The sequence below is a fragment of the Danio rerio genome, chromosome 16 (assembly GCF_052040795.2).
Source record: "Danio rerio strain M-AB ecotype USA chromosome 16, GRCz13ab, whole genome shotgun sequence".
In the NCBI taxonomy this organism is placed as follows: Eukaryota; Metazoa; Chordata; class Actinopteri; order Cypriniformes; family Danionidae; genus Danio; species Danio rerio.
In genome coordinates this window covers 885,213-911,861 of record NC_141036.1, presented here as the reverse complement: position 1 = coordinate 911,861, position 26,649 = coordinate 885,213, and the positions used below count along the sequence as shown (strand labels likewise).

General features: G+C 37.5%; 1 protein-coding gene and 1 long non-coding RNA gene across 3 annotated transcripts; both read right to left on the bottom strand.

Moving 5' to 3' along the window:
• Nucleotides 1-1,093: 1,093 nt before the first annotated feature.
• Nucleotides 1,094-5,302, bottom strand: irx1a (iroquois homeobox 1a). Of its 2 annotated transcripts, NM_207184.2 has the most exon segments (4): nucleotides 1,094-1,444; nucleotides 2,417-2,489; nucleotides 2,634-3,546; nucleotides 4,861-5,302. In NM_207184.2, coding segments are annotated over 4 exon segments (1,281 nt in total). In that variant the 5' UTR covers nucleotides 5,098-5,302; the 3' UTR covers nucleotides 1,094-1,386.
• An 18,471-nt stretch (nucleotides 5,303-23,773) lies between these two features.
• LOC147840097 (uncharacterized) lies at nucleotides 23,774-24,341 on the bottom strand. Its single transcript, XR_015510776.1, has 3 exons — nucleotides 24,141-24,341; nucleotides 23,999-24,064; nucleotides 23,774-23,904 (listed from the first exon to the last, which is right to left on the bottom strand). It is a non-coding gene; the product is annotated as an uncharacterized LOC147840097 (long non-coding RNA).
• Between the last annotated feature and the right edge of the window lie 2,308 nt (nucleotides 24,342-26,649).

The following is a 26,649-nucleotide window of genomic DNA, read 5'->3' as shown; positions in this document are numbered from 1 at the left end:
AACGACAGATTTGTGTTTATTTGTTTATTTTCGAGCGTTCGTTAGCATTGTTTTTATCGGAGACGATCAATTATGAAAATATATTGCCATGCAACTAATAATAAGAAGGATAATAATAATAATAATAATAATAATAATAATAATAATAATAATAAATTCTAAATGATGCAACGCTTGCTCAAATATGGACAGCCGCAAAGCTGGGTTAATTTGTACATTACATTTAAATAACATTTTTCAACCCAACTATTGCTTTGTCCATGTTTGTTTATAGTGTAATAATAATGATAATAATAATAATAATAATAATAATAATAATAATACACTTTTAAATTTGCTGGGCTGTTTTAAACAGTCAAATATGGACAAACCCAAAGCTGGGTTGATTTTAAAATGTTATTTAAATCGCATTTTTCAACCAAACGGTTGTTTTTTTTCATATTTTTTATATACTATTAATAATAATGTTGTCAAAATAACAACAACAATACACTCTAATTGATACTGGCTTGTTTTAACCCAAAATAAGGACAACCCCCAAGCTGGGTTATTTTTTATACTGAATTTAAATTACATTTATCAACCCAAACGTGGTTTGTTCATATCTGTTTTAAATAATAATAATAATGATGATAATAATAATAATAATAATAATAATAATAATAATAATACACTTTAAATATTGCTAGGCTGGTTTAACCCAGCGTTGAGTCAAATATGGACAAACCCAAAGCTGGGTTGATTTTAAAATGTTATTTAAATCGCATTTATTTATCCAAACGGTTGTTTTTTCCATATATATATATATTTTTTTTTGTGGAATATTAATAATAATGCTGTCAAAATTATAACAACAATACACTCTAATTAATGCTAGTTTGTTTTAACCCAAAATATGGACAAACTTGGTTCATTTTTAAACTGAATTTAAATGACATTTTTCAACTCAAATGTTGGTTTGTTCATATCTGTTTTGAGAATAATAATAATAATAATAATAATAATAATAGTAATAATAATAATAAAATAATTATAAAAACCAAATAAAAAAAGTTTTCCTCTTTACAAACGATCCAAACCACAAAAAGAGAGCTCTGAATGAATGTGTCTATAATTTCATTTAGTTTATTAGACAAAATATATGATCTGGACAAACTCCGTCAACTCGCTATTTACAAATGGTGGGTCACCTTAAAGGAAAACACCAACACATAAAGACAAAGTACGCCTACCAATGTCCCACGGTAAGGGAGGGATCACAGGTGTCATTATGTACAACTCCAGCGGCCGGTTGTTTTAGAGAGACTCAACGCTACGCTGAATTGATTTCGCTTTCAGTGTCCATTATTAGTGCCATCAGTCCTTTTGGGGGTGCAAATGTGTTGATCAAGCGGAGGACAGCGCTGTGAGGACCCTCTGTGTTGATTCCTGCTGGTTTCTGGGGCTGTGGAGAGAAAGAGAGATGCTCAAAACATCTGCTGAGAGTCTTTAAACTACGAGGATTTCCATTTAACATGCACACACTCTAAATAAGTGACTCTGATAGGGATCAGTCCCAATGTTGGGGTGATTTTACGATTAAATGTTAACACCACAGTTGGGTTTGTCCATATCTGGGTTAAAACAGCATGCATTTTTAGTGTGCATGCACTAATAATCATTTAGATGTGTTCTAGCGATCACAGTTTAGCTGGATTTTTTAATTGGATCGCCGTGCGTTACATTATTCACATATAAATTAATATATAAATATTCGTATTTCATCGATGGGTTTTATTCTAGTTAATTTAAACGACACGTTTAAACGCAATGCTAGGGTTCGTGCATATTTTAATCTAATGCTGTGCAACAACAATGCATCATTTCTTATAGAGTGTAATATTAAACCATTTCAGGAAGAGTTTTGCACTGAAATGCAGGCGTTTAAAATAATATAATCTCGCGATTGAGCACTAAATCCACTTGCGCGACTCCTAAGCACCAGCAAATGAATAATAGCCACAAGTCAGGTCACCAGAACAGCGCAGCGGGCCTGCAGGAATCGAGGCACTTAAAAGGGGAAAGTTTGCGCAGGACTGCTCCCCCGAGCTCCACCGTTCCCAGGGGTCTTTAGGAAAGGCACACAGCCTCGGTGACTTGATAAGTAGTTATTCTCCTGAGAGCCGCTGAGTGTGCGGGGAGGGGAATTCGTGGCCTTTTGTCACCAGGAAAAGCGCAACTATTTATTATAAGCGCTAAGCGCGGATTTTTCTCTGTCTGTCTGTGAGGAAATAGCTTTATCCCAAGAGTCTTCCTCCGATAAGCAGTTTTAAAAACAGCCACTTCATCTTGTATAATGATAGCTTACTGCTACTAATAAAAAATAACAATATATGAAGAAGGAGGAGGGAAAACTGAGAGTATAATGCACATTTACCTGTCATGAAGAGGACGAAACGACGACTTTAAAGGTTGCGTTGGTGATTCATTTCTGAGGACATTTTCCCGATCTGACATTTAAAATAAGAGAACACTGGAATTAGATTGAGTGGAGTTGGCAACATGTATCGTGCATTTTCATTTTAATGTGTTGCTATATTATTTATAATTATATCACTATTAATAACAATAATAATAAAGCCCTGGTGTGTTACCTATGTGTTTTGGACTCAGGTCCTCCGGCATCTTGTCCGTGTTCCCGGCCGACAGCACCTGCAGGGACGCGGGCCCCGTCTGCTGCTGCTGCTGCTGCGCCGGGTGGTTGTGCTGGTTGACGCCCAGGAAAGAGCGCACATTCAGCAGAGAGTTTTGTCCCAGAAACGCGCCGTTCGTCCAGTTGTGGAACTTGCCGATCTGGCACGTGTACAGTCCGTGGCTGGGCAGGAAGGCCGGGTGGCTGACGGGAACGGAAGGTGACGTAGGTTTTTGCGCGCTATCGGGACTGGTCGCTGTTTCTGCCAACGACCATATTTTGGGCTTATTGCTAACCGGAACTTGAAAACCGCCCTGTCGACCGGGCGACAGTACTCTAGTAGTGTTGTTGTTGCCATCCGACGGCTCTTTGGACGCGTGTCGCTTCTCCTGGAGGCTCTCCAGCTCCGCGCGCTTGTCCTCGTCCTCCTCGTTGCTCTGATCGCCATCGTTGTCGTCGATTTTATCGATATCTATGCTCTCCAGATCTATCTCCTCTTCGTCCTCGTTCTTTTCGGCGTCTCCTTCGTTATCGCTTCCAAAAATGTTCTCGTCGTCCTTGCTCCTGGCGCCCCAGGTCACCTTGTTCTCCTTCTTGAGTCTCCTTCTAGCGTTGGCGAACCAGGTGGACACTTGCGTGAGGGTCATCTTGGTGATGATGGCCAGCATGATCTTCTCTCCTTTGGTGGGATAGGGGTTTTTCCTGTGCTCGTTCAGCCAGGCCTTCAGGGTGCTGGTGCTCTCCCGGGTGGCGTTTTTGGGCCTGGCGGGGTCTCCGTACTGGAACTGGCCGTAGGGGTAGAAGGCAGGACTCGTGTGGGCAGCGAAGCTGGCAGGGTGGACTCCAGGGCTGTCTTTCAGATCATACTGAGAGCCCTGGGAGGTTGACAAGGGGAACACAGAATAAGATAAAGTGCATTTATTATACATAACCGTGTTATACATGAATGCAAAACAAATCTGTCAAACTTTAACTTTCTTTGACACAATCTTTGTCAATCATGCTATTTTTTAATTCAGCTGGCCTCCTGAAAACCTCGGGTTTGCTTGTAAGATTTTCCCTCTGTTTTTCTAAGCAAACTAACGTTTATTTTGACCTTTGACCAACATTGTCTTCTCAAAAAAAGCTAGGCCACAGATGGAGATAACACACACATGCACACACACACACACACACACACACACACGCGCGCGCGCATATAAAACATTTATAAATATAATCACAAGCTTAATAAGAATGGCAATAACAAAAAAGAAGAATGAAAATATGTAATCTTCGGTAAATATGATTATTATAGCATTATTTTGAGTGCGATTTGGTTGAAATTTCATTAAAGGCTCGCCCATGACATACAGGCCTATGATTCTCATCATTATTACTATTATTAATCATGTGTTATACAGCTGCAACAAACATCCAAATATTCCTCAGTGTAACAACACATCGAAAACCCACAGGAAAAGCATTCTGCGCTATTTTAAAATTGTTAAATCATGTGTACACAATTATAAAAAAATAAATCCTATGAAGCACAGATTTATACAACACCGGGGATTAATCACAGCTCTCCTTTTGACAAATCTTTCACTGTGTCTCTATTTAAGGGGATTCCAGCGAGATTCTGTTGTTGTGAATCCCCACATTTCATCACTCAAATTTCTTGTATTTATATACATTAAAATAAATGCATATATACACTAGAAAAAGTCACCAAGCAGTTTGGCGAGGGTTTCGAGCCATAATTCGGCTTGACATTATTCCCCTCTGCGAAGCGAAAAGTTCTCGTTTTAAACAATTTTAGCAGATCACTCTGAGACAAAAACAACAATAACAATTGTAACATATTTTAAAGACGCTTTAAATCACATCAATCATGTTAGCTATAACACCCCCGGCACAACAATCCTCCAACTCCAAAATCAAGTCGAAATAAAACTTTTCACACCCAATGCTGAAATCGCGATCGGAAATAACTGTACACATTTCTTAGCTTGTTTATCACATTAAATCCGTAATGCCATTTCAGAATTTGTACTATAAACTTAATAATACAATTCCCAATTTCCCATGCAAGCTATGTTGACCTGCGACGATCACAAATAAATGGAGGGCATACGATTGTGGAATAAAAAAAACTATGAAAAGTAGCGGAAAAATGCAAGAACAAGTTCATCTAGAAATGGACTTACCATTTGGGAGAAAAGAGCCAGATCGGCGCTGGTGTAAGGCAGAAAGGCGCTGTAGTTGTGTGCGTACGGGTACATGCCCAACACCGAGGACACCGCAGCGGCGGCCGCAGACGCGCTACCCCCGATCTCAGCGCTCCCTGCGCGGGACGACGGAGTCAGAACTCCCGGTCGGTCGCCTCCGTACACCGCCTGGGAGGCACTTAAATACTGCGGGTAGCCCAGCTGGGGGAAAGACATCTCCTCCGCCACGTCGGAAGCCAAAACCAGGCAAAAAAAGCAAATAACCCACCAAAGCGAGAAGTGCAAGAGTTTCTCTCTCTCTGAAAAGCGAACGGGAAAGCGCTCGTCTTTAAATCTCAGCTTCTCTTCTGCAGCAAGTCCGTCGGATGTGATCAGATCAACAATTGAGCTCCAACTGATGTCTCTGCCCCTAGGTCCTGGGCTGATCTCTCAGATACAATTTGAAGTTGATGCTTTGATTGGCGTCCCAGGCTCCTCCTCGTTGGCGCATGTGGTTAGTGCATTGGCCAGGGCCACTTTTGCACTGTTTGGAGGATTGTATGTTAAATGTTTAGCATTAGAATCCATTCACTGTAGTGTGACAACCTGTCTACGCGATTTTACAGCTGCCCAGCACTGGGGAAATGAACTGATAGGCACGCGGAACTTATTTGAATGGCTCGTAATTCTTATAAACACGGGAGAATTAAAGCAACACTCGCGATGACACTGATCTTCATAAGGTATTGGCGAGATACAAAGCAAACCGCATTCTCTTTTATTTTGAAGGTGCTTTTAGGATGGTGTACGGGATTATGCACATTTGGTAAAAATTATATTCTGAATTGAATTATTCAAATGAGGCTCTGGCTTTATTGTTTTTGTCGGAGTGAGCTTAAATAATTAAAGATGTGCATACTCTAAACCTCATGCATTGGTTTTGTTTTAATGCATTATATTTTTAAACACCCTGACACAAGAATAGGTTTTAATGCACGAACTTATTACCACAACATCGGCTATAATAATGCGAAAATATTAATTATTTTATTTGCTAAATCAGATTAATTAATTATTCTGATAATCGGTGCAGTAAATGTGTGTCAAATAGACTTTCTCCTCCTTTTCTTCATACTCCCTCTCTCTCTCACACACGCACGCACGCACTTCTAACCCAGAGGCACTTACAAGCATACACACGGGGGTGGGGGCGTTGGGGACTTTGTATTTATGTTTCATTGTTAAATACTGAACGAGGTGATGTCGTGAATAATCGTGAGCACTTCATTAACATGCACACGAGCGCCATTTAGCTACTACAACCCCCCCAAAATTATTAATACCACTAATAATAGTCATGACAGATAAAGACTTCGCCTGTGGTCTAACAGTTTGCGATTTAATGTGTGTGTGTGGTAACAATAATCTCACTAATCCCACCACATCTTCAGCAAAATACCACCCACTTACAATAATGAGCTGCTTTTGCGTGATGCATGCGAAATATAATTAAAACCCGACGTGTTTATTTTTTTTTCTATTACAATATTTTACAGACTTTGTAATATTTTAGCTACTCTTTGATTATTAATGCAGCATTAATAACTGAGTTAAACATTAAATAAAGCATGCATTTTATTTCTCTTTGTTGCATTATGTAAATCGCATGCGTGCCGAATGAGTGTATATTCTTCTCCTGGTGTGTCCGAGACTCTGCTTCTGTCACGGGGTCGCTTCTAAACTTGTGCTCGCTGAAAGGATATAGTGGATTTAATAGTTTAACGGCTCAGATGAAGCCAGCGATTGCGATCTGGCCCAGATGGCCGCGAGTGGAGGATCTGTTGAAAATATCTGAGGGCACTGATGCCAATCAGAGGAACACATCAGACAGAAGGAGGAATGGCAGTGGTGATAACCCGCTGCAAACGCGCAGAGCTGGAGATCATGCAGATATCGCACTGAAAATATCTCCAAACGACGAAGACAGAGACGTTAAGAAAGGACATTGAGAGAAAAAGTTAGCGGGTGTTCAATAATATAAACCTCACATTTATTTTGTATTCGTCTTCATTTAGATTTAAAAGTAAGCATTGCTTAGTGAAACTTTAAGAAAACGCGCGCAATTTAACCATGCATGTTATAATTATTAGATTGATGCATGCATTTTTCTTCTTTCTTATTTTGGGGGGTGGTGAGATATCAGATTTCCGTTTTCGGCTGAGTGGGGAAAATAAATTGTAAAGGGGTTGAAGTCTGACCCTCGTCAAACAATGGCACGTGTAATCTATGGCCAATAAAGCGTGTTCACACTTAACTGATTTATGGGGCTTGTTAAACTCTCATTATCACTTTCCCTGCTACTGCAACAGTAGGAGAACTACATCGCATGGATACTTGTAGGATGCTTTCCTTAAAGCAATAAATAAATAGCGTTTATTTTAGCTTAATAACTATTTGAAGGTGCATGCACTGCAAAACACACACTCCATTCATGTCATCCCAACGCAAATCGATTCATTTAACGCATTATTATTATTATTATGTTTATTATCATTATTATTTATAAATTGAACATTAAACATCGAACAAACAACTTAATAATTGTGTTGCCCAAGCTCATTTTAAAAAGCGGTTATAGAACAGGCAGAAAACACATCTATATTTTGAGTGTGTGCATGCATTGACAGGCATGCATGTATACACACATATCTATAAATTATGGAAAGTATAGTACACATGCCCTTGAGCAAGCTCTCAGTTTTCTGCTCCTCTTCTGTCATATAAATACCAAACCTCTGCTTAACAGAGCAGTGATTACAGTGGGTGAATCCTGCATATTTCAAAGGTTGAAGTTTTTTGTTTAAACCATTTCAAAACACAAACAAGAGACAGACATGTTTCGTGCGAGTGTGTGTGTGTGTGTGTGTGTGTGTGTGTTCATGGTGTTTTTTGTGCTGTTTTATATTCAGACGCATTTCAGTGACTCCGTCTGTGCTGTTGTTTAAGAAGCATGTTTCATTGTCCATGCTTGCTTCTCATTCCTCTAAAACAAAACCCCAGCGTTTATTTCCTTTCAGAGCATCTCTGTCATCTGCATGCCAGCTTCATGAGGCAGATCTCACGGCGCAGACGTTCCTGGATTTCATAGGACTGAAAAATCAATGCGTTTCTCAAGCATGTCAATGTACATTCTTTAAGAACAGGTGTAGGGCAATTCTTACAACACTGTGAAACCCGTGTAGCACAAACGACAGCAGGCGATGGCATTCAGCTAAAGTGTCAACTTTAAACAGCCAAAAGCGACGAGATCAAAGGCATGCGCTGGAGTCTCTTCTCTCTCTAGATTACAGCCCGAACGGTTTGAACCCCTAATGCTATTAAAGGGAACCAGGACATCTCTCCAAACCATGGCTACTGAGTAAATCCCCTCCGGACTGGAAGATGACCAGAGCCAGACTGTGTCAGCAGTGGTCAAATGTGGAGTTTCAGCAGCAAACCGCATCGTCGCAGTATTTTAGTAGCTTCGGGTTTTAGGACGGGCTGATTGATCCGCACTCTTGGCTGAACAGACTGTTCGTCAACTAGTTACAGCAGGACTGTGTGTGTGTGTGTGTGTGTGTGTGTGTGTGTGTGTGTGTGTGTGTGTGTGTGTGTGTGTGTGTGTGTGTGTGTGTGTGTGTGTCTGTGTGTGTGTGTGTGTGTGTCTGTGTGTGTGAGAGAGAATAATCTCTGCACGACTGGGATGTGAATGATGCTTTGCACTTTCAGCTTTACATATTAAAATCCTAAACATTCAGGATTGTATTAACCCAACGTTGGGTCAAGTATGGACAAACTGAGCGGTTGGGTGGAAAATTTTTCATTTAATTTAATTTAAAACATAACATTGAATATTATAAGTGTTGGGGTTGTCAATATTTGACCCAAGTTTTGCCTTATACACCAGATTTTTGGGGAGGTTTGGTTAATGCAACCCAAAATTCTTAAAAAAATGTTCTTAAATGCTTGGTTGTTTTGACCCAGCATTAGGTTATATATAAACAAACCCAACAGTTGAAAAATGCTAAATAAACAAAAATTAAATAAATAAATAAATAACACCAGTGTTGTGATTGTCCATATTTGACCCAAAGTTTGGGTAACTCAACTCATATTTTTATAATGAATATATTCTTAAAAACTCTCTAAAATGCTGCATTATATTACCCCAATGTTGGGTCGAATAGGGACAAAGTGAACAGTTGGGTTAAAAAAAATAAATTAAATAAAAATAAATATCACCAGTGATGGGATTGTCAATATTTGACCCAAAGTTTGCCTAATACAACACATTTTGGGTTTGGTTAATACAACCCAGAATAAAAATAAAAAAAAAAATGTTATAAAATGCGGGGTTGTATTGACCCAAGTTTGGGTATGGAAAAACCCAACAGTTGGGTGGAAAAATACAGATTACTTTAATTGAAAATTGGGTTGTCTATATTTGACCCAAAGTTTGGTTAACACGACCAATAACTTTTAGAGTTAATATATATATTTTTAAATGCTTTAAAATGCTGGGTTGTATTGACCTAACATTGGGTCGAATATGGACAAACATAGGGTTTTCGGTTTTCTATGACTGACAGAAGTCCGGTTAATACAACTCGGGATTTTTTACTTTTACTCTTTGGTTAATACAACCTACAATTCTTCAATTTTTTATTAAATGCTGGGTTGTATTTACCCAAAATTGGGTCATATACAGACAAACCCAACAGCAGGGTTGAAAATTTAATTTAATTGAAAAAAGAAAACAAATAACACCAGTGCTGTGATTGTCCATATCTGACCCAAAGTTTGATTAACACAATTTTTATAGTGAATATAAAATGCTCTAAAATGCCGGGTTGCATGGACCCAACAGCTGGGTTTCCCATATTTGACCCAATGTTAGGTTAATACAATCCGGCATTTTTATAACCTCTTAAAATGTTGGCTTGCATTAACATTGGCCCAAATAGGAAAACCCCAACCATTGGGTCAAAAACTATATATTTTCTTATCTGACCCATTGCCAGCTTAATACTAACCTGCATGTTTAGAGTGCATAGACTATAAAAATGCTGACTTGGATCAAATAATGAACACATGTAAGTTTAGTTTTATTGAACATTTTTATTTAAATTTAAATTCAAAGATTAACCCAATGGTTGGTTTTCCCTACCTGACCAAATGTTAGGTTAACATAACCCAGCATTTTTACAACATTTTTATAAACATGTTGGCTTGCATTAGCATTGGCCCAAATAGGAAAACCCCAACCATTGGTTCAAAAATGGACAAACCCAAAGTTGACTTAATTTTTTCAATTACAATTTTAGTAAAATTTTCAACCCAGTCATTGGGTTTGTCCACATTTGACCCAAAGTTGTGTTAATGCAACCCAGGATTATTTTTGAGTGTGTAAACTCTGCTTTAAAAATGCTGGGAAGTAATAATCTAGTCTTTGGTCAAATATGGCAAAAGCAGTTTGGTAAAAAGTGTCATTTAAATTTATTAAAAACAAAAAATAAATGCAAGAGTTGGGTTGGAAAATGTATTTAATCTGTTAAGTGGAAAACATTATATATATTCTTATCTAACCCAACTTTAGTTAAATACTACCCGGCATTTTCAAGAGTGTTTACACTCCAAAAGTGGTAAGATGGGTTAAATAATGAACAAATAAATAAAAATAATTTAATAATATAAATAAAAGATTAACCCAATGGTTGGGTTTCCCTGTTTGACCAAATGTTGGGTTAATATGAGCCAACATTTGTGTATATAAATGCATTAAAATGCTAGGCTGTTTTTAGCAACATTTTGCTAAACATGAACAAATCTAATGTTGTTGTTTAATAAATTGGGTTAAACCCTAGCTGCTGTCCATATTTGACCCAATGACATATATGCACTTTTTAAACAGCTCTAAAACTCGAGGCTGTTTTAATCAAACATTGGGTCAAACATGGACAAAACCAAAGCTGGTTTGCTTGTTCAAATTTGTCCATATTTGACCCAACATGATTTAAGAATGCACAAGAATGCTGGGTGGTTTTAACCCGGCACTGATTCAAATATGGACAAACCCCAATGTTTTGAAAGCTAAATTGAAATGACATTGTTAACCCATCTGTTTGGTTTATCCACATGTGACCCAGTGTTATAATGTTTTTCCTCCTTTGAGTGTCCTGATGTGAGCATAATCGAGCTGCTGATCAATATCCAGCATGTTCTGCAGGTGAAGGATGAGTTAAAGCTCTCACTGCTCCATCATCACCACCACACAAATCATCTCTTCAGCACTTCAGGAAGTCTTGAGATTACCGGCGCTGGGTCGTTTCTATCACGTCGGGGTCAGCTGGACCACACATGACTGTCCTCCTATTGTCCTCTTCTGTCTTCAGCCAGTTGACACGAGGTTAAAAATCTCCGGTATGCCGCTCTCGCCCAGGAGAGATTAACAAATTATACGTGCTGAAATCCACTCCAAGCTAAAGTCATTGGGAGGAAAGCGTTCACCAGCAGCCATCGCCTGCGCTCCCAGCTCACAAATAAAGTTTATCCAATAACCCAGAATCTGCTGCAATAAAGAGGACAGCAGTTAAATGGCTTATTAGTGCAGGAATCTGCCAGGAATGCTGCACCACACCCAACGCACGGAAGAGGGGATTTCAGACTAATAAAAGAGGTGTGTGTGTGTGTGTGTGTGTGTGAATGTGGTCAGGCCGGAGAGCAGTATGTGTGTGTGTGTGTGTGTGTGTGGCTGACAGCACAGCATATGGACAGAGATTTTACCTCGTTGTAGCGACACCTTGGCACCGAGTCTCCTACACTACTGGGCATCTGCTGGTTTGGCACTAGAATGCAAACTTTCCACTCCATCAATAATCAGCAGAACGAGACCAGAGCGGATAATTGGGCCATTGTTTACTGGGTCTTTCATTTGAAGTGCATTTCTAGATTGGGTTCAAGTGAAAACATTTCGGTTTCTGATTATACACTAATAGTTGTGCGGGTTGTTCATGTAAAATGAGCTGAAGCGACACAATTATAGAGTTTTTCTTAATTCTTTTATGTTTAATCTACTTAAATTTGCAGAAATGATTAATTTAACTTGATTGATTCGTGTTGGGAATTGTAAAATCAGGAAAGAGTGGGGAAAGGAGCTTGATGCAGAGACATCTTTCTAAACTCGATTGTTCTGTTAACGCGAGACACAGGCTGGATATTTTCAGTTATTCACAGACATCATATTCAAAAGTAAAAGATTTTCCCAAATGCATCCTTGTGTGCAATATATGTATAACCTCTGAAGGGTCATGACTCATTCTGGACATGCCATACTATTAGTCCATTTTTGCATAACAGCTTTAAAGGTAAATCTGATGTATATAAGATTGATCTGTCACCTGAGCCAACATTGGGCATGTTTAGAGAGACCTCAGAGGTAGGAGACAGATATACATCACAAGCGGTGTCTTTGTGTATGATATTAGCAAAGACAGTAAGTCTACAAAACTGGATGTCAGATTACACCAGTTTTTTAAACCTGGATTAGGAGTTTAAGTTGCAGTTAAAGTCAGAATTTTTATTTTATTTTATTATTTTATTATATATATATATATATATATATATATATATATATATATATATATATATATATATATATATATATATATATATATATATATATATTGTTTTATTATTTTATTTCATTTTGTTTTATTTTATTATATAATATTTTATTTTATTTTATATATTTCCCAAATGATGTTTAACAGAACAAGGAAATTTTCACAGTATGTCTGATAATATTTTTTCTTCTGAAGAAAGTCTTATTTGTTTTATTTTGGCTAGAATAAAAGCAGTTTTTAATTTTTTAAACAATTTTAAGGTCAATATAATTCACCCTTTTAAGCTATATTATTTTTCAAAAGTCTACAGAACAAACCATCATTTATACAATAACTTGCCTAATTACCCTAACCTGCCTAGTTAACCTAATTAACGTGTAAACAAAACATGTATGTGTATATATATATATATATATATATATATATATATATATATATATATATATATATATATATATATATATATATATATATATATATATTTAAAATCTAGGGTACATGCACAGCTAGTGTTTTTTTAGCCAAGGATAAACGTCTGGTGAAAGCTTTATGTGACTATTTTCAATTTCATAAGGTTTATTTCACAGCATCGATGCTGTAATGTAATTACAATACATTCAGTTAAAGCGTAAAACAAGATGAAAGACCGTGTAACCGCTAGTGCCATCAGGATCAGCAGACGAGCTCATAAACTCCATTAAAAATACTGTGGTAAAACAAGCTGTCTTATTTTAAAGAGATGCCGGGGAATAATGTCATTTAATGCAGAGCTTCTTGTACACTCTGAGACTCACTTCATGTTGTATATCTTTGATGCAGTAGAGATCACTGATTTTTAAAGAAATTCGACCGTTAACGTGGCACATTTATAATGGAAAGACAGTTCAGAGGCTGGCTGGCTGAAATTAAATGGCTGTGTGCATTTACTCCATCATGCTTCATATTAGTGATGCTGACTTCTAACTCTTTATAGGCTGAACTGGCTTGCCATATGTCGAGTTGTGGAGCCTACACGCTGCTCTATAAAATATTAATTTATTATATTTAATGTTTTTTCTATTCTTGAAGATATGAAGGCTGCAGGCCGAGTGCCTTAGTGCCCCCACCAGTGCCGATACACAGCCATATCGCACTGCTACTCGTCGATATGATACTCGAGTCTCAAAAACCCTTTTGTATGAGGAACTACTTTCTTCCGCATGGGATTGAAATCATAAGCTGACGGTTTAACAGCTGAGCAAGCATCTTTTACCTTTAGTTCTGTAGTGTCTGCTTTCTGCTGAGCGGAGTAATACACAAAGAGTAAAGAGGCTGTACGGGTGCTGATATTACTTAAATATATCACGGCTATCAGTTAATCAGATTCGAGAACCAGACAGAACTGTTGTATATATATATATATATATATATATATATATATATATATATATATATATATATATATATATATATATATATATATATATATTCTGTTCTAGTTATGACTATTATTTACTTTGTTATGCTACAACATATATATATATATATATATATATATATATATATATATATATATATATATATATATATATATATATATATATATATATATATATATATATATATATATATATATATATATATATATATATATGTTAAAAAATAAACAAATACTTTTTGTTACTTACATTTTTTTCTAAAATATTTATTTTATATTATAATTAATTTATATTAATATGTAATTATATTACTTTATTTATTTATTTAGTTATATATTTATTTCTAACCTTATTTATTTATTTAATACTTTATTTATTTATTGTTACTTAATTAATTTATTTATTATTTTATTTATTAATTTATATATTTATTTCTTACCTTATTTATTTATTTATGTATTACTTTATTTATGATTTTTTTATTTATTTCTAACTTTATTTTATTATTCGTTACTTAATTAATTAATTAATTTAATACTTAATCAATCAAACAATCAATCAATCAATTAAATAATTTATTTATTATTATTTATTTATTTAATACTTTATTTATTTATTTATTACTTGATTTATTTATTTTCTGTATATTCATAAATGTGCTGTATGTGATTTATTTTAAACCTGAGAACTCTATCTCTATTGCAAATAAAAGATGTGTGTGTGTGTGTTTGTGTGTATTTGCATCTGTCTCTATGTGTGTGTGTGTTTGAGTTAATCAGTGTCTCTTTCCCCCCTGAATCCCGCACCTCCAGCAACACTGTCAGGGTTTTAAAGAAGCACAACAAAACCTGCTCCCACCCATCCAGCAATCCCAGCATGCTCACATATCAAAGGCAGTCCGGGGTGCGGAGCGTCCCACAGGGCACGATCAGCAGTGGGTCAGCGGCTACCGGGAGCAGAGAACAGAAATGTGAGAGGGGATGTTAATTGTTTTGGCTCTTTTCTAAGGAAAACATATCACCATGTGATCTAGTGGAGGTTAAGTGCCCTCACCGCCACAGGGCCCGGGGTAATTAATAGACAGAATGGCAGTGTTTATGTGCATTAGTCTTTTATGGCTCCTTCAGTCGTAATGGTTTGTTAAATGGAGGCTCTGCTCTCGCCACAGATCGCGGCTGATAAAAGACATCAGGTGGCCGTGTTTAAATCTCCAACACGCCACTTAATCCACTGCAACACCTCCCTCGCTCCCTACTCAGTGTGTGGGCATGGCAGAACTAGGCCACGCTTTCACAACTTCTGCTGCTGCGGTGGCGGGAAACTTCAGCCTTTCAGATCAGTGTTATATAATGCTGGATCTGCAGAGCTTCTGTCAGTCCTTCAGTTTGGGCAATGGGGCAGATTTTAGCCTTAAGACACGTGTTCACATCCAGCATTTACTGAGAGAACACACACACACACACACACACACATGCATGCATGCATACATACATATGCGCACGCACACATGCACACACACATGCACACACATACATTCGCGCACACACACACACACACATGCATACATGCACATACACACATGCGCACACATACATGTATACACACATACGTGCATGCATGCATGCATGCACACACAAATGCATGCACAAACACAAATGCATGCATGTATACACACATATAGACACACACACACTTGCATGCATAAACACATACACACATGGCAACACAAATGCACATACACTCACACGCTCGCACATTTATACACACACAGAAACATATGCATGCATACACATGCTCACGCACATGTATGCATGCATACACACATGCACACGTGTATACACACACACAGATGCATAAACACATACACATATGCACGCACATGGATACACACACACACACACACATGCATACATATATGCACACGCGCACACACATTCATGCATCTACACATACACACGTGTATGCATACACACACATGTATGCATGTATACACACATATAGACACACACACACTTGCATGCATAAACGCATACAGACACGCCAACACAAATGCACATACACTCACACGCACACACATTCATACACACACAAACACATGCATGCATACACATGCTCGCACACATGTATGCATGCACACGTGTATACACACACGCACACACACATGTATACACACATACACATATGCACGCACATGCATACACAGACACACATACACATGCATACATACATGCACACACACACACACACACACACACACACACATACGCAAGTTCGCACACACATGCATGCACACACACATTGATGAATGTACACACTTGCATACATGCACACACATACACACATGCATGTCTACACACATGCACACGCATACACACACACACACACACACACACAACAAGTAAATGTGTTGAGTGTTAAAGAAGGCCTGTTTATATGTCAGTGTTGTGTGCACGCTCACTGTGATTTTGTGATATCCTGAGGCAGAATCTAGAGGAGAGCTGCACGCTTACACTAAACCTTCCATAACAATAAAAATAATAAAGATGATAATGACAATAAAAAAGTCATGCTATAACTAATATTCTGATGTTTAACCCTTGTTTTGCTACTACTTCTTGCTTCATTGTGAATGTTGCTGTATTCCTCATCTGTGAGTATATCTTTGTGTATATACTGCATCTTTGGATGAACTAATACACATATCAGTTCCCTTATCTTCATATCGCAAACATCCATCTTCAGATCAGATATATTCCTCATGCACCAGAACTCTTTTATTTAGATCCTGATAAAGGTGAAACTGAGATTCACAGCAGTGTATAATTTACACAAATAACCTCCCGCTAATATCTCTCTGCATGAGGAGATCTGAAGCGTTCATGCAGTCATCAAAGTGTTGAATCTGAAGCTCTGTAGCATCATCTAGAGTCAGCAGATCTGGAGTGTTCTCTCCTGCAGAGTCGTGATGTTTCTGAACATGACATAAGTCCTGTTAAATAAATGACTGGACTCCTCTGAAGTCTTGATTACATTGTAAACAAAAAAAAAAAAAAAATGCTGGGTGTTCTTACATCCAAAACTGGGTCAAAATAAACATCCAAGACTTGGGTTAAAAAATAATTTAGATTTCTTAGTAAAAAATAAATGACCCAATATTGGGATTGACCATATTTAACTCCACTTCGGGTTGGTTATTTATTTATTTGTTTGTTTGTTTGTTTGTTTGTTTGTTTTTTTTAATTAAATTTAAATGACATTTTTAACCCAACTGGACTAAAACTTGGAATTAAAATGTGATAAAATAGACATTGTTCTTTTCCATGTTCGTTACTCATTCTTTATTTTTATTGGCATTTCATCTATTTATTTTATTTTATTATCTATTTTTGGAACCAACTGCTGGGTTAAAAATATAATTTAACATATAATAAAAAATACTTAATAAACAAACAAACAAATAAATAAATAAAATAAAATAAATAAATAAATATTAATATTGATATTAATGTTGTTATTAATATTAATCTTTATTTATTTATTTATTTATTTATTTATTTAGCTAGCTAGATAGTTTTTTTTATTCTTATTTAAATGAAATTTTAACCCAACTGTTGGATTAAAACATTAATTTAAATATGATAAAATAAACATTGTGCTTTTACTTCTTTCAACCCAATGTTGGGTTATTTATTTTTTATTATTATTGGCATGTTTACCATTAATGCAGTTTTTTTTTTGACATAAGATTTTATTTAAATAATAACAATAATAATTATACTATTAATACTATTATTAATAATAACAATAATAATAATAATAATAATAATAATAATAATAATAATAATAAGGGTTTATCCATATTGGCTTAATTTTTATTTTATTTTTTAAATTAAATTTAACTTATTTGTATTTTAACCCAACATCAGCGTAAAAAAATAAAATAAAATAAATAAATAAAAACATAAAAAATATAAATAAATAGATAAAAAAAAAAAAAAAAAACTTGTGTTTTCCCATATTTGGAAGCAACTTTGGCTAACTAAAACCCAACACTTTTGGTTGTGTACTGATTGACCTTCAAGCACAGAGGGATGCGGTGCAGTGCAGTGATTGTCGGTGTGCATCATTGAACTGTCAGCATCTATGAATCCGCTCTGTGCACACAAGGTTACAGCGAGCGCCAGGACACATGTTTTTCGGCCTGCAGACCCTGTCCCACATCCAGCCAGGTCACTTTGGCTCAGGTTTGCATGCAGGTTGCATCCCCTGCTGTTGTATCAGCTCCACGCAAAGTCTGCACTGGTCCCAGCTGAAAAAAGCCGGACAAATAGCAAGTCCTTTTTTAAGAGCCTGGGAAACCTGTTAAAGTAAGAACAATAGTGTTTGATCGGTAATTGAATAATTTTATTTTAGGCTTCCATGCTAATCAGTTGATAGTTACATTATTTTAATTAAGTGAATGCACAGATGTAATGTGTGACTTGCATTTTCATTCATTCATTCATTCATTCATTCATTCATTCATTCATTCATTCATTCATTCATTCATTCATTTTGCTTTCTTCCTTTACAGGGGTGGATTTAGTGATTTTGGGGAATTCCAGCCTAAAATGCACCCTTCCACTTGTATTTCATATTCATTTATATTGCTGTTGTTTTCATATCACTCAATCTTCTTTTTGATAATAAATTAATGGAAGCTCTACATTATAAATTATTAGTTTTCTTAAAATGAAATATATATATATATATAAATTTTACTGATGGATATTTTATTTTGTAATATTATTATTACATTACATTATTATATTAATATTATATTTGATTGCACATTAAATAATATTTAATTACATTAGAATTGTATTTGTTTAACTCCCACCATAACCAAATATTGTAGAAAACGATATTATATATAGTTTATAGGTATAATTTATGCTTATAGATATGTGTTGGCACTCCAAGATTTCTTGGGGCCCTAAGCGGCCGCTTACCTCGCTTATAAATCTGCCCCTGTTCCTTTTTTCATTAGGGGTCGCCACAGCGGAATGAACCCCCAACTATTCCAGCATTTGTTTTACACAGTGAATGCCCTTCCAGCTGCAACCCATCACTGGGATACCCCTACACACACACACACACACACACACACACACACACACACACACACACACACACACACACACACACACACACACACACACACACACATACACACTATGGCCAGTTGATCAGTTCCCCTATAGCGCATGTGTTTGGACTGTGGGGGAAACCAGGGCACCGGGAGGAAACCCACGCCAAAACGGGGAGAACATGCAAACTCCACACAGAAACACCAACTGACCCAGTCGGGACTCAAACCAACAACCTTCTTGATTTGCATTTTTAAATTGCAATTAATTGTTAACAGCTAATTATAGTTGAGTAGGCAAAGTATCTTTGACTTAAGCAATTTAAAAAAAGTGCCAAGAGTTTTGTAAAATGTGCAGTTTTGTCAGTGGTTGTGCATTTTGTGTCTTGAGTTTTGAGAAATGATGTTAGGGTTCTGACATTTACAGCAAAATGATTTTAAAAAGAACTGTAAATGATATTGTGCTGTTAAATGTTAGTGTTGAGCGCACGCTGACTTTGAGTTTGTGATATCTTGGGGCAGAAACTAAAGGAGAGTTGCATGTTTACACTGAACTTTCAGTAATAATAACAACAATAACAAAAAAAAGTCATGTTAAACTGTTATTAATATATATATATATATATATATATATATATATATATACAGTTAAACTCAGAATTATTCGCCCTCCTGTTTATTTTTTCCACCCAATTTCTGTTTAACAGAGAGCAGATTTCTCCAGCACATTTCTAATCATAATAGTGTTAATAACTCATCTCTAATAACTGATTTATTTCCTCTTTGCCATGATGACAGTAAATAATATTAGACTAGATATTCTTCAAGACACTTTTATACAGCTTAAAGGGACATTTAAAGGCTTCACTAGGGTAATTAGGGTAACTAGGCAAGTTATTGTATAATGATGGTTTGTTCTGTAAGACTATCAAAAATTGTATAGCATGAAGGGGCTAATAATATTGACCTTAAAATGGTGTTTAAAAAATTAAAAACTGCTTTTATTCTAGCCAAAATAACACAAATAAGACTTTCTCCAGAAGAAAAAAATATTATCAGACATACTGTGGAATTTTCTTCGCTCTGTTTAAAATTTAAAAAAAAGAAAATAAAATTTAAAGGGGGATGAATAATTCTGACTTCAACTGTACATACACATATATACTGTTATTAAATGAAGCGAACTCTCACTCATCTTCTTTCTTTCTTTCTTTCTTTCTTTCTTTCTTTCTTTCTTTTATATATATAGATTTTATATATATATAGATTTTTTTAGCTGTATATATATATATATATATACACAGCTAAAAAAAATCTATCCAAGCAAGGAGGTCCAATAGCAAGTCTCTTTTAAGAGCCTGGGAAATCTCTTGTTAAATTAAGAACAATAGTGTTTGCTCAGCAATTGAACAATTTTATTTTAGTCTTCCATGCATTTCCATTCATATAAGTTGATAGTAACATTATTTTATTTTAGTGAATGCACCATTATTTCAGATGTAATATTTGACTTGCATTTTGAAACTGAATTAATTTGATGTTACATTGTGTTATTTTGTGTTAATGGGTGATTATTGAACCAAATATCTTTGACTTGCGTATATTCAATCCAAGCAATTAAAAAAGTGTTAAGAGTTTTGTAAAAATGTGCAATTTTGCCAATGGTTGCCAGAAATGAAAGGAGATGTGCATTTTTACTGTGAACTTTCAGTAATAATAACAATACCAATAAAAAGTCATGATTTAAATTAAATGAACTCTCGCTAATCTTTCTTCCTTGCATTTATTTATTTATTTAAGTTGTTCAATTTAATTTGTAATTGGGTTGAGGAGGTGCCAGGTTGCCTCCCCAGTTTTTGTATCAGCTCCAGTCTAAAGTCTGCATTGATCCCAGCTGAAAAAAGACGTCCAAACAATGAGGTCCAATAGCAAGTCCATTTCAAGGGCCCGGCTGATTGGAGCCGGGTAATGTTGAAATTAGAGATACTCAGCTGGGCCGGCGAGTCCGTGAAATCTCTTGTTAAAGTAAGAAAAATAGTGTTTGCTCAGTAATTGAACAATTTTATTTTAGCCGGCACCTCCTCCCGCTCCTCGCTCCCCTCCCCCTGGCCTTTGTGTGAGTAGCCATCAAATCTGGATCGATCCTGCAGTGTCATTGTGTAAGGGGGTTATTTATGTGGGCATCCAATCTCCAGCTGCCGTTGTATTGGAGCGGGGAACAAGGCCAGAGATTTTGTTAACAGCGAAAAGAACATCACCTCGGCCCGAACCCGAGCGCTTTCACAGCCGGTTAGTCTTTAAGTAGGAGATGTATTGAGTTCATCCTGGCGAAATGGACAACTAATTCAGTGTTTTCTCCGGGCATCTACATGGATTAGGAGAGGCAAATGAGATTGGGCATCCCAGATGCGAACTTGTGTCCCGGACGAGCCCCCGCATCCCGGACGAGCCCCCGTTTATTTCTCAAACTCGGTGTCTGGCGGAGAAATGAACGATCCTATTTATGTTAATGCATACACGAGCGTTACACAGGTTTTCCCATGATAAGGCTATAGGTTAATGAAATGCTCATTTCATTCGAGCAGTTGTTTTCTCTGTGAAGTTCCGATAAGTAGCGAACCAATGAAGCCTGTAATTACAATCTTACAGAAACCCCGGCCAATCTGTATATAAATCTCGCCATCCAATTACAAGATGTAATAATTTTGCAGTCAAGCTGGTAATGAGGTCTAATACTCATGCATGTGATAATCCCCCCTGGATGCTGACTCTATCAGATGTTAGCTTTGTAATTATGTGAGCAAAAAAAAAAAAAAAAATCATTATTTCATATTCGAGTAGAAAATGAGGTTGGTGGGAAGTTAATTTTCTCTATGCTCTGCGAAGCGTAGACAAGAATTTAATGATTTAATTACAGTTGTTAGCCTTCTTTTTAAAGCGTTTTTCATAGCCTGACATCAAGAAGAGTCGGGGAACATCAAAGATGGCCACGCAGTGACGGGACTCGGGATTCTCCAGGAGCCCCCCCCCCCCCCCCAATAAAAACACATTTAAAAAAAATGGCTATATCCTCATCGCCAAGGTAACCGCGGCCCCAGGACACACAGCCGGCAGATAAAAGGCGACATCAACAAATATTAAGCGCCCGGGCTTTTTCTCCACCGCTCGCTAATCCACTGTATGTGAATTTGTCATATCAGATTACGATGACAGTCATGGTGAGGTGGAGTGGAAAAGCATCCACCCACCTCAAAAGGACAATATAGTTTTCTCTCCACCTTTCTGCAAATTTCAAAACGGCTTCTGAGTGGTGTCTGTAGCCCTCTGATTTCCATATATCCTTTATGGAGCCACAGAGCGAGAGAAACAGTAAATACATTCCTCAGAGTAATCCCTAGAAAGGGGAATGCTCTCTCTCTCTTTTTTTTTTGCGCCGGTGGAAGAAAGCGCTTTGAGCTATGTAATTCAACTTCACAGCGACACCAGCTACTTGTTTATTCAAGGGTTGGGGAACGCTCCCTTTAACAGGCCTCTGTGAAGACTGCCAAATATTTAGCCTGTCCTCTCCTGCCTTTCATCTGCTCCCGCAACTTGACGCCCGAGATATACTTCTCCTTACAAACTTCTGCTATGATTTGAATTTGACTTTGCAATAAAGGGTATATGCAGTCTAAAGTCACTGGAGGCGCTTTTTGTTCAATGACACCACTGAAGCCCTGCGAGGCATTTGAAGGCTTTGGCGACGGCAGGTTTGCGGAGGAAACGCTGAAAGAATATTTGTAAATGACTCGTCTTTGCTGGAGAAATTAAGCCCCACAGCTATACACCCTTGTGCGCAGGCTCTTCTCTTGTGTTATTATTTAACCCTACTGTTGACTTAAGGGTTGAATATGACCCGTGCATTATTTTAAAAGCAGATGCTGTCATATCCTGAAGATTTCTGAAATGCCCCCAACATTACAAAGAATGAATCATTTTCTATTTGATTAATTTCTTGTACACATGTAGGGTGCAGCTGCTTTCTTAAGGTCTTTGCACACTGAAATTTTTGTATGTGTGACCGGGGCCCGTACTGTACGGAATATAACCAAATAGAGGTTCACTTTACTACCCACAACTTCAGGTTTTCTCCAAACAAATGGAAATAAAGCAGAGATGTGTACAAACAATCTTTTATTAGACACTTAAATAGAGTTTTTTTCTTTAAAATGTAATCATATAAAACAGATAGTCAATTACAATAAGTCACAAAACAATACAATGGTTTGTATAATGGTTGTCAGTGGCCACTGCTCTCACACTCAATATTACACAGGATATACCATTGGGAAAGATCAAAAGGAAAAAGAGGAAAATGCCACACTCCAGTGCAACGAAACCTTCAAAACAAAACACTCATTAATAAAGAGAAACTAACCCACACTCAAAACAAACCACCCGCATAACAAACAAAGCCAAAATAACACAACCCTCCCCATATAAGGTAATCCTTACTGTTAGTATTGAAATGTAGGTTGAACAATAACAGCCCTTAGCAATTTACACAAACAAAATACAAACCCACCAAATAGTTAAATCCCAACACTGCACACATACACGCACACTCACAACCGCGCCAACGTCGAAAGAATTTAGCGCACCCTCGCACAATAAGGGCGCGCTCACACCCACACACACACACAATCCTACACACACACACACACACACACACACACACACACACACACTGCCTTGACGCAACCGAGTCACACACAATCAGGTGCCGAGAAGGAAAGTGAAATCGCCCCTCCGTAGCACAAACGGGTCGCCAGACAGCAGCAAAACAGCAACGGGCTCTCTATAAAACAACCAGTCAATATTCATTCGCATGTTAACGTTTTAAAATCATATTTCTAGATAAAACATTTACAGACTCTCAAATAGAAACTTACCCGCAGCCCAGTCAACTGGCTCTTAACGCAAATGGTGAGCAATCCACCAATCATACATGGATGTAGCTAAAAGAATTATTTATTATTAATTAACAGCTCTAAAACTCGCCAGAAATAGCCAGAGACATAAACAGAGACATACCGTTACTTGCTGATGCGATTGCACTTCCGCAGGCCAAAGAAACAGAATTACAGGTTTTTTCTAAACACTGCAGGCTTACTGCTCAACGCTCAATGCTTAACGCACATCAAAAGTTTGCACGCACTCAACACACTGCCACTATTCCATGCCAGGGAGATAACGGAAGCAAAACCTCCACACTTTTAAAGGGGTGGCGAGCTTAATTTCTAACTCCATTCACCTAAACATAGTGAGGAAACCCCTCCCCCTTGGGGATCCCCCACTACACGCATACGAGTGGGAAACCCCTCCCCTTTGGGGATCGCCCCATTACATATGCCTTTCTTTTTTCGTATTTATATGCGAAAATTTTGTCAAATAATCAAACTTCGCACACTGTGTGCCATGCGTAATAATCAACCCAGGCTCATTCTGAAAAGATACCTCCATATATATTTCTGGAGGCCACAAAATACATCCCATGAGCTATGTTTTTTGCAGTTTTTGTATTCGTGAATCCACCAGAGGGCGCTGTGTATGTTTTTTATAACTCAAATTTCTCTGGCGAGTGCCATTCGTGCCTGCGGTTCTCACATAAACCCACCAGAGGCCGATGTTGACTGACTGACTGACCAACCAACCAACTGACCCGCCCGCCCACTTCCCTAAACCCAACCAACAATTTTCAAAAGCTGTCCAGAAAAAGAAAAGCTCTCGTTTAGATTTTTACCACGTTTTCAGATTTTACCACATTCTGACCCTGTTATTTACTTGATTATTTTATTTTTTGGATTTTGTTGTAGTCTTACCTGCTTTCCGGCACTGTTCTTCACCGGACTCAAACGCCATCGTCATCACCGTCATAAATCCGCCAACATACATGACAAGCAAACGAGACATACTGGTTACAGCAGGAAAGGCCGCGAAATACGTAAGTGAGAAAAGGAGTGGCGTCATACCGCCCCATAGCGTTCCTTTAAAAAATGAAACGCAGCCATATGTACCTCTGACTACGTAATTTGTGCTCTATATAGGACTAAATTTTCAGAATGAGCCTATGTTGGTGTAAAGTAATCCAGGCTCATTCTGAAAACGTACCTCTAAATACATTTCTAAGGCCACAAAATGCATCCCGAGAGCTACTTTTTTTTTTTTTTTTTGCAGTTTTGGTTTTCGCGAATCCACAAGACTCAAATTTCTCTCGCATTCGCATCTGCTGTTCTCACATAAACCCACCAGAGGCCGCTGTTGACTGACTGACTGACCAATCAACTGACCCACCCTCCTCCTTCCTTAAACCCAACCAATTTTGTTGACTGACCCGCCCACCCACCACTCTTAACCCAACCAACAAATTTAAAAAGCAATCCAGAAAAAGAAAAGCCCTCGTCTGATTTTTACCACCTTTTTAGATTTTACCACATTCTCACCCTGTTATTTACTCGTTTGTTTCAATTTTTGGCTTCTGTTTTTGTCTTACCTGCTTTCTGTAACCGTTCTTCACCAGACTCGAACTCCGTCGTCGTGGTCAACTCCTCTTTGCGTCTCAAATCCACCAACGTACATGACAAGCAAACAAGACAAACTGGTTAAAGCGGGAAAGGCCGTGAAACATGTAAGTGCGTAAAGGAAAGGTGTCATACCGCCAAGTAGTGTTCATTTAGAAAAAGAAATGCAGCCATACGTACCTCTGACTACATAATTTGCGCTCTATATAGGACTACATTTTCAGAATGAGCCTATGTTGGTATTAAGTAATCCATTACAAAAAAAAAACGCAAAACATTTCGAATACCTTGTTCTCCTCTCTTCCGTAAAGCAGAAAAAGAAAGAGGAATATGCTGCATCATGTGTTCATCCAATACTGCATTGTGGAGTTGTGTTACATTGCTGTGATACTTTACTCATTCACGTACGCAAACATTCTTGAACAGAGACTGGCAGTGCCATACACATTAAAAGATGGTGGTCGCATGGCGTGTCGAAGAAACAGATTGAAAGCGGACCATGCTCAGTGGTGTAAAGTAACAAATTACAAATTCTCAAAGTACCGTGATTGAGTAGTTTTTCCAGCGCAATCTCACAGCAATTCGTAACTTTTTGATTTAGTGGCTAATTCGTATGATCTAATTCGTACAATTTAGATTTGCTCATCACCCAGTGACACTTGGGTTTAGGGGCGGGGTTGGGTGCCACGCCTCCGTTTTACAATTTTACATTTTTGTACGACTTAGCCACTAAACTAACAAAACGTAAAATACTTACGTTTCCTCAGTGAATCTCATTCATTTTTTTGTCAGCTTAGTCCCTTTATTAATCCGGGGTCGCCACAGCGGAATGAACCGCCAACTTATCCAGCAAGTTTTTTACGCAGCGGATGCCCTTCCAGCCGCAACCCATCTCTGGGAAACATCCACACACACACTACAGACAATTTAGCCTACCTAATTCACCTGTACCACATGTGTTTGGACTGTGGGGGAAACCGGAGCACCCGGAGGAAACCCACGCGAATACAGGGAGAACATGC